The 8,245-nt window shown below is 37.8% G+C and overlaps 2 protein-coding genes across 6 annotated transcripts; one reads left to right on the top strand and one right to left on the bottom strand.

Annotated features, from left to right (window-relative positions):
* Positions 1-165: 165 nt before the first annotated feature.
* On the bottom strand, positions 166-5,484 carry glt8d1 (glycosyltransferase 8 domain containing 1; the record flags this gene model as incomplete). Of its 4 annotated transcripts, none has more annotated exons than XM_079858350.1 (10): positions 5,360-5,484; positions 5,093-5,157; positions 4,885-4,983; positions 4,597-4,810; positions 3,709-3,817; positions 3,540-3,624; positions 1,214-1,326; positions 753-919; positions 448-560; positions 166-350 (listed from the first exon to the last, which is right to left on the bottom strand). In XM_079858350.1, the coding sequence occupies exons 2-10, from the start codon at positions 5,106-5,108 to the stop codon at positions 166-168; spliced, it is 1,101 nt and encodes a 366-aa protein (XP_079714476.1). In that variant the 5' UTR covers positions 5,109-5,157; positions 5,360-5,484. The 4 variants fall into 4 exon arrangements, with proteins under 4 accessions (XP_079714476.1, XP_079714475.1, XP_079714477.1 ...); XM_079858349.1 differs by having other exon boundaries at positions 5,093-5,140; positions 5,360-5,464; XM_079858351.1 differs by having other exon boundaries at positions 4,597-4,807; positions 5,093-5,140; positions 5,360-5,456.
* Positions 5,485-6,254: 770 nt separating this feature from the next.
* On the top strand, positions 6,255-7,765 carry spcs1 (signal peptidase complex subunit 1). 2 transcript variants are annotated; one of them, XM_079857918.1, is made up of 4 exons: positions 6,255-6,593; positions 7,191-7,250; positions 7,329-7,415; positions 7,495-7,765. In XM_079857918.1, exons 1-4 carry the CDS (start codon positions 6,558-6,560, stop codon positions 7,624-7,626), a joined length of 315 nt encoding a protein of 104 aa, XP_079714044.1. In that variant the 5' UTR covers positions 6,255-6,557; the 3' UTR covers positions 7,627-7,765. The 2 variants fall into 2 exon arrangements, with proteins under 2 accessions (XP_079714044.1, XP_079714043.1); XM_079857917.1 differs by having other exon boundaries at positions 6,469-6,611.
* The last annotated feature ends 480 nt before the right edge of the window (positions 7,766-8,245 follow it).

The raw sequence follows: 8,245 nt of genomic DNA on the forward strand, positions 1-8,245 counted from the left end.
TTCTCTGTTCAATGTTGGTCCCAGTAACTAGGTTTCTTGAAAGAACATTAAGAAGGCCCATATTTTGCATCCAAAAATCCCCTGAACAAAGCCAAATGTCTGACAAGGTCCCTCCACAAAGCACCTTTTTTCTTTTTTTTGTATGCATGTAGTCCAAACCACAGTCTATTTTTCCTCAGCGTGTCTCCGGATTGTGTGGAATTTACCTGTGGGATCTGGAATGTACCATTTGTCCCAAATGTCAGAAAAAGAGGAGGTTCTTCCCCACGGTTTATAATGTCCGTTCCAATGGAGGAGTTTGGCAGCCTTCACAAACTGAGCTGAATACCGATTCCCCGCTCCTGTCACCCCTAGAAACGTAAAGGTCAAAATGAACAACTATTGGTCACCAAGAGATTCAGAAAGCTGCTTTACATTTATGAACCAGAGCCTCAATGACTTCCTCACCGAGATGTCGGACGTGCCACATGGGATCAATGTTCGAGTGGTGCTTGTAGAACACGATGAGCATAGGTGGTGTTGTGATGCTGTCCGCCAAAGTCTTACTGTAAAGATCCTCTCTAAAGCAAAACGACCACACAAAACCATTAACGGCCCTGGACCTCGAGATGTCTTAGAGGATTTCAACAGATTAAACACTGGATTTTACTCCAGTTCTTTGCCTTGTAACATACAACAGCTGTCCTTAACATTTTTTAATGAATATAATAATAAATCAGAGCACAACACAAGTAATAAAACATGAAACTAACTTAGCATTGTGCTCCATCCAGAACTCAAGCTGGCTGGTGATATTCTGCTGCTTCCACTCAGTTAGATTGGCCACAAAGACTCCAGGATTGAACGAGCAAGTGTTTGCTCTCATTCCGAGCTTCTTGATCGCCTCTTTTTTGAAGTCCAGAAAACCAATATAGCTGTTCTGTAGCAGGTAAAACAAATGAGCAAATCCATGGAAATATATGGAATATGTGTTATGCAAACCTTTTTTGAATTGGGGCTGGATGGTATGAATCATTTTATACCACAATATTGAAAATAAATGGTTTATATATTCAAAAACCATGTCTATATTTGGATAAACAAGTTTATGGTTTTGAAAAAACATCCTGTAGTGTCATATTCCTCTGTGTCTTTGTCATCCCACTGCTAATATTCTCACAGCTCTGTGTGAACTCTGGAATCCAGGCAGTTTAGATCATTACAGAATAATCACCTGATTTCCAGCTCCTCTGACCATGCCTTTCGAGGAGGAAGAGTCACAGTCCTCTGAGAAAGCTGCTGCATGCCCAAACTTAAGACTGGTGTCAAAAAGCTCCCGAATGTCCCCTGCACCATAGAAAAGAATACATTTAGCACTTATTGCTGTATTTTAATCAAAATCACATAGTACCATACCTGCAGTATATATATATATATATATACACACACACACACTATGCATACTTGTACAATACGCAGACTTCCTGTATGTGTAAAATATGCAGATGGCGTACTTCATGTAGTAGAATGTGCAGTAAAACCAAAGGGGAAATCCAAAGACAACTGTATATCCACAATACTATGACCTTTACTTTTCATTTCCAATGTGACAAATAAATCGGATTTGAATAAATTTGAACATTTTATAAACAAAATAACCATTTTCATACCCCATATAACTGGATGCCACTTTAAATTAAAATGATTTAGAATTAAAAATGTAATATTACAGAGTGGTGCAGGGATGAGGTCAAAACCTGGAAGACTAATGGGTTTTTATGATGGGGCTTTTCAAAGTAAAATAAGGTCTATGATAAACATAAGTTTACTATATTTGGACCTTTTGTTCTACAAAAATTACACACACCCATATTGAAAACACAAATTTTGAAGCTGTTATGTTTACTAGTTACTAGATGAGAATGTTTGGAGTGTGAGTGTGTGTAATGTGTGTCGTAGAACAAAACATTCAAGTATCAAGTGCCTTGGATAATTTTTTAAAAACCCAACCAAAGAGCACCTTCTGGGATTACTTAAAGGTCCCTCCAGCAAGCAGCGCTCCGAGATGTTTCCGTTGATAGATAAATCCTAATTAAAGTTAAAAAAGTAATTCAGTCAAGAGCAGCGAGGGACTTTCTCTTTGTCTTTTGTTCGTTTAACATTAAAGGAGAACTCCGGTCAATTTTAACATTGAGCTCATTTTTTTGTAAATTTGGAGTGCTGTCAATACAGAGAACAACGACAAAAATCGGTGTTGCCTACACCGTGTTATCCTCTTTTTAAAATTTGCACCCTGTTGACTTCAATGGGGCAAGTTTTAAACCTGCTTTTAGCCTCTTAACATCCTTGATGTGTCATTACAAGTGCCCAGGTCATGTGAGTGATTCCTTCAGAGTGAACACGGGTGAATCTGACTGCAGTAGATGTGAAAAATATGAATAAAAATGATATTTATTTAAGCCAGCGCAAATACCTGTATTTACATCCTGTTTTCGGTCAAAGTCCATAGTAATCGATTGTCGAGTTCACGCGCATTGGTTTAGTACCTATGATCATGCGCGTGAACTCGACAATCGACTACTATGGACTTTGACCGAAAACAGGATGTAAATACAGGTATGTGCGCTGGCTGAATTAACATCATTTTTATCCATATCTTTCACATCTACTGCAGTCAGATTCACCATGTTCACTCTGAAGGAATCACTCACATGACCTGTGCACTTGTAATGACACATCAAGGATGTTAAGAGGCTAAAAGCAGGTTTAAAACTTGCCCCATTGAAGTCAACAGGGTGCAAATTTTAAAAAGAGGATAACACGGTGTAGGCAACACCGATTTTGTCGTTGTTCTCTGTATTGACAGCACTCCAAATGTACAAAAATATGAGCTCAATGTTAAAATTGACCGGAGTTCTCCTTTAATGACACAGACAGAAGGTTTATTAGGCTGCTGTCACTTTAAGAACTAGTCCACGGATTCAATATACTTGCTTCTTTTCCCCCAATGGTTTACGCTCACTTATAACAAAAGCAGGAAAAAAAGAGAGAACTCAATTCGCTATTCATGTGCTATCTGGGTGGCTTTCCGTGCATGCGCTTCGGGTGTGTGTACTTCCGTCACCTGTCCCATCAGTCAGTTCTTAATGTTAAGCCCTGAACTGTTTAAAATTTAACACCACAAATAACTATTTTAACTAGTTTTGATAAAGTAAGCTGTATTTGGTGTACCCTAAATCAGTGGTTTGGGGTCCATTAGAGGCTACAGCAAACGTCCAAGGGAGCCTCAAGATTACTTAGCTTTAAAATAAGCTAAATTGAGAAAAAATCTAGATTTTTCTTTTTTTTAATAATTTTTTTTTTTTAAATATTTACATTTTTGTTATAATTATTTTAGTTACATAATTTAATGTATGGGCACTCCTAATTTATGTAAATTTAGCAGGGAGGGAGCCTTCAAATTTTCTTGTGGACATAATTACTAATTCAATTTATATATAAACAATATGACAATATGTAATTTCTGAGGTCTTTAAAAATGATAAAACTATGCACTTCACCTTGTACAATTACATCATCATCTAGGTAAATTGCTTTCTCTGCATCTGGCAAGAAAACTGGCATGTAGAATCTGGCAAAGGTCAACTGAAAAATAAAATACATAAACAGTTATGATATATAACTGGCATTTGGACTTCTATTCAAACAGAAGCACTGGCGCTTGATTACCGGCTTCACTGCCTCCACCTTCTGAGGATCATTAGATATTTTCCCAGCCAAGATCTTCGGATCAAAAATGATAATTTTATGTTTCAAGTCAGTCTTACTCAACCATGTTCTGGAATGAGAAATAATTATGTGTACCAAATGATCACAGCACAGGTAATGAAACACAATATAGTTTGATGCAGGGGTTTTCAATCTTTTTACACCTGGTATTAAGATTTGGCGTTTTGGTCAATCAGATCACAAGTGGATGATGCTCAATACAGGTGTAAACGAGGTCTAAAACATATTGACCACTTTCAGAGGTATTCGAAAAACGCATTTAACCGGATTGCTTTCGTGGTGTAAACGCTCACGTGGTCCAGTCTTCAGTGCCACATGATCCTTCAGAAATCATTCTAGGATTCTGATTTGATACTCAGTTATTATCAATGTTGGAAACAGTTCTATTTTTGACATTTTTTCAGGATTCAATAAACAGTTAAAAAGATTAAAAATATATATATATATATATATTAAGCAGCATTTCCAGCATTGATAATAAAGCAGCATATTAGAATGATTTCCAAACTATCATGTGTCACTGAAGATTCAGCTTTGCATCACAGAAATAAATTATATTTTAAAGTATATTAAAATAGAAAACCAATATTTTAAATCGTAATAATATTTTAACACTACTTTCTGTATTTTTGATCAAATAAAAGCAGGCTTGATAAGCATAAGAGACTTCTTTCAAAAACAATAAAATAGTAATGTTTCCAAACTTTTGACCGGTACTGTATATATAATTTTTCAGTAAACATTTTCATGGACCCCCAAGCACTCCCTTGCAGACCCGTTTGAAAACCCCTGGTTTAATAAACCGTAGTAATGCGATATAAGGTGTACCTGAGATGAACCACAGACTCATTTAGAGTCACTATGTTGAACACTACATTAGCTTTGCTGTTGCGGTAGATGCTGTTCATGGCGGTGACAGCAGCTCCCAGTCTCTCCTCTGGAGCGGTGATGAGCACTGGGATCTCGTCTCCTGTTCTGATGACCTTATGACCCGACAGGAGGTCAGTCTCAAAGGGCAGGACCATCCCGGGCACCGTGTCTGCTGCAAACACAAAGGAAGAGTTCAGTGAGGGTGCCAAAAACTTTTCAACTTCACCAACATCAACATCTTCATACCTGAATTCTCTTGCTTCAGGAAATCATTGAGATTTAGCAGATTTCGATGCAAAATAATCAAAAAGGCGATGGCAAGCAGCACAAGAATAACCACATTCACTGGAAAAGAGAGGTTATATGTTAAATGATAAAGTTTGAAGAAAGCAATGCTTAAAACCTCGTGTGTGTATTTATATATATATATATATATATACTCGAATATACTCACCTCTGCGTACAGTCATGGCACTCGACCAAAAGCACTTGAGTTTAAATCCTGAATGAAAACAAACTCTAAATGAGTGAGCAGAAAAGAAAACGACAGAAATATGTATTTAACATCAGGTTGAAGCGGAATATAACACAAGAAGCTTACAAATTAAATCATACAAATAAATAAATCACTGCATATACAAACAAAATGCATTTGAGCAAAGAAGTCCAAAGCTGCTCAAACATAAAGCCTTGAAAACTGCAGGTGTGTACTAATCCTTACTTATTATATTCGTCTGGTCTCTCTTCGGTTCTTCATCCAAAACGCCAACTCAACATCAACAAGTCCAGTTACCCTTCAGTCCTGCAGTGAACACGCCAGAGCAGAAAAGACCTTCCACTGGTTATATAGTATCAGGATAGAGCGCAACAGCCGGAGTCGACTGGTGTTTTGAACGAATCTTTTAAGTGAACGAATCAGTCTCGCACACTTCGATTCACTGACTCCTCCAAGACAGACTGTAGTGAGAGCCAATAGCATTCGAGTGCGGTCTGTATAGAAGCATTTCATTGGCTTGACCCATTGAACGAACACGCCCCCTTCAGTGCACAGAACGAGTCTGATCAGAGCGCCACTGAGGTTTCCTTCTCAAACTTTTTTTTTCCTTTTTGAATTAAATTTGTATGTCTTTAATTTAATGTTATTAATGCTTCGGCAACGTAAAGACTTTTTTGCCATGCCAATAAAGCCACGGAATCTAAATCACTGAACAAAACATCTTCCACAGAACTGAATGAGCTGATTTTGTATCGCAAGTCATAGGCAGCAGTTGACAAAACGGAATGAAAATATGATAGATATGTTAATACAAATCTTAATAAAACATAACAAGACTCGTTTCGGTCAGGACTCGGTGCATTTAAAGTAGTAATTGACTCGAAAACGTTTGCTTTTTGCCACCTTCTGGTGTAACAATGCAATAGCAGATTTACAATTCACTACAAATCACTTAAAACATTTTTTACCACATAAAAAATCAAAGAACAAACCAGAACGAAATGAAATGATGCAAAAGATTCGAGTCACTGAGATGAATCAAAATCCGAATCCGAATCTCTGAATATGAATTACAGATCTGATCGTTCCAGCGGCTGATGACGTACTTCAACACGCCCTTGACCATAAATGGTCTGAAATGTGCGTCTAGAATACTGCCTGATTAAAAACATAAGTGTTTCTTTTAATTTAGAATTCCACCGAGACAGCGTCGAAAGCTTATCATCCTATTATTTAAGCCACATCTGCACCGAGAGATCGCAAGAGGTATTTTTCTCTGACATGTGCAGAATGGAAGCATTTTATCCGGTCGATGTTTTTAAGGGGTCCTGCGGATCTCTACGTACACACTTTCAAACAGGAAACCTAACCATCACTCTCTTCAGAATAAACTTATCTAGCAGCTTCATTTTGTTATTTCAAAATGCTTGCAATGTTTAAATCCATTCCGACACACATGGTAAGCCTTCCTGTGATGGTAAGCGTGCACGTGTTTATATTGTGAGTTCAGTGGTGTTTAGCTGTTTTAAAACACTGTCATATGTTAGCAGCTAACGCATTAGCGACGGTCCTGTGGAAATATTCAATTATAGAAAATAAAACTTTGGTTTTGCTGCTGTAATCAGCACAGTGAGACCAACTAGCTAGTGCTGGTATTAGAACGAAAGCTACCCATTAAATTATTACATCTAGTGTGTACTCAACAGCTTTGGGAGTCAAGTGATGGAGAGGAATTGTGGATGTAACGTTTATGAAAATGTTTTTCTCACTAGACACAGTATTGATCCACATGTTTATGACGTAATTCATTAAATATATATTTTGCGGTTGAAATGTACGTTACCCAAGTAATTATTTACACTATTATATTTGAAATATATTTTATTAGTAGCCTATTTATTGCATAACCTGTACCTAGAGAAAGTGTGTCTCATGCATGGTGATCTACAGTTCTAACGTTTCTAATACAAATTGTAAAACATTCCTGATGGCTTTGCTTGTGTATAATTCATCACATAAACATGAGTATTCATATATTCACACTGATTATTTGCAGGACTATAAGGGACAAAAACTTGCTGAGCAAATTTTCCAAGGAATCATTCTGGTGTCAGCGGTAAGTAACACTGGAAGCACCTCGAAAGCCATCGCAACACTGTCATTTCTCCTCTGCCTCACGTCTTCTATCTTGCAGGTGATCGGCTTCGTCTATGGATTATTTATTCAGCAGTTTGGGTGGACGGTTTACATAATGTTGGCTGGATTCACAGTATCCTGTCTGGTATGTCACGAGACTTCTGTTTGCTTGATGTAAAGTTTCAGAAATCCTCTTGCGTAACTCTGGCTGTCCTGTTCTTCAGCTCACCCTGCCTCCCTGGCCGATGTACAGAAAAAACCCTCTGAGCTGGCAGCCGGCCGTGCCCGAGACGTCCGGAGAGAACCGTGACAAACCTCAGGAGAGTCAGAGTCAGAAGAAGAAGAAGCACAAGTGATTCCCGCCAGTATTTTAGTGGGGATTTGGCACAGCAAAGCCATATAGATATACAGTAGAAACAATCTATTTGAAAACCCATCCATTTTTGTCACCGTTTCAACATTCAGTATGTGTAATAAAGAGCTGTGTTTGGTTTATTTGTGTGGAACTTTATTTGAGTGGAGATGTATTAAAGGGGTGGTATAATGCACTTTTCACATGATGTAAAATAAGTCTCTGACGTCCCCAGAGTGTGTATGTGAAGTTTTAGCTCAAAATACCCCACAGATATTTTTATATAGCATGTTAAAGTTGTCACTTTTTGAGGGTGAGCAAAAAAGCACTGTTTTGTGTCTGTTCCTTTAAATGCAAATGAGCTGCTGCTAGAGGCAAAGAGGGCGGAGCTTCAAGAGCTTGCACTCACACAGACATGCACTGAAAATTTCAAAAACTTTTAGCCTTTTATGTTCAAACCGGATTCAGACAAAGATGGAGAGACTCAAGAAGAAGTGACAACATGTAGAAGCAACAGGATGTTTCTGATTGGTTAGTTGATGAATTTATGTAGCTTATGTGTAGTTATCTTCTAGTCATTGGTTAGCATATTCTGTCATGATAATCTTTAAATCACGTTCCTG

Source organism: Squalius cephalus (assembly GCF_949319135.1).
Source record: "Squalius cephalus genome assembly, chromosome: 22".
NCBI lineage: Eukaryota > Metazoa > Chordata > Actinopteri > Cypriniformes > Leuciscidae > Squalius > Squalius cephalus.

What these genes read in the sequence shown, in the direction of transcription:
- spcs1 (XM_079857917.1), top strand. Translation starts at nt 6,558, where the DNA reads ATGCTTGCAATGTTTAAATCCATTCCGACACACATGGTAAGCCTTCCT. An exon ending in GAATCATTCTGGTGTCAGCG is followed by an intron (nt 7,251 to 7,328) that starts GTAAGTAACACT and finishes TCTATCTTGCAG; the next exon opens with GTGATCGGCTTCGTCTATGG. An exon ending in GATTCACAGTATCCTGTCTG is followed by an intron (nt 7,416 to 7,494) that starts GTATGTCACGAG and finishes CCTGTTCTTCAG; the next exon opens with CTCACCCTGCCTCCCTGGCC.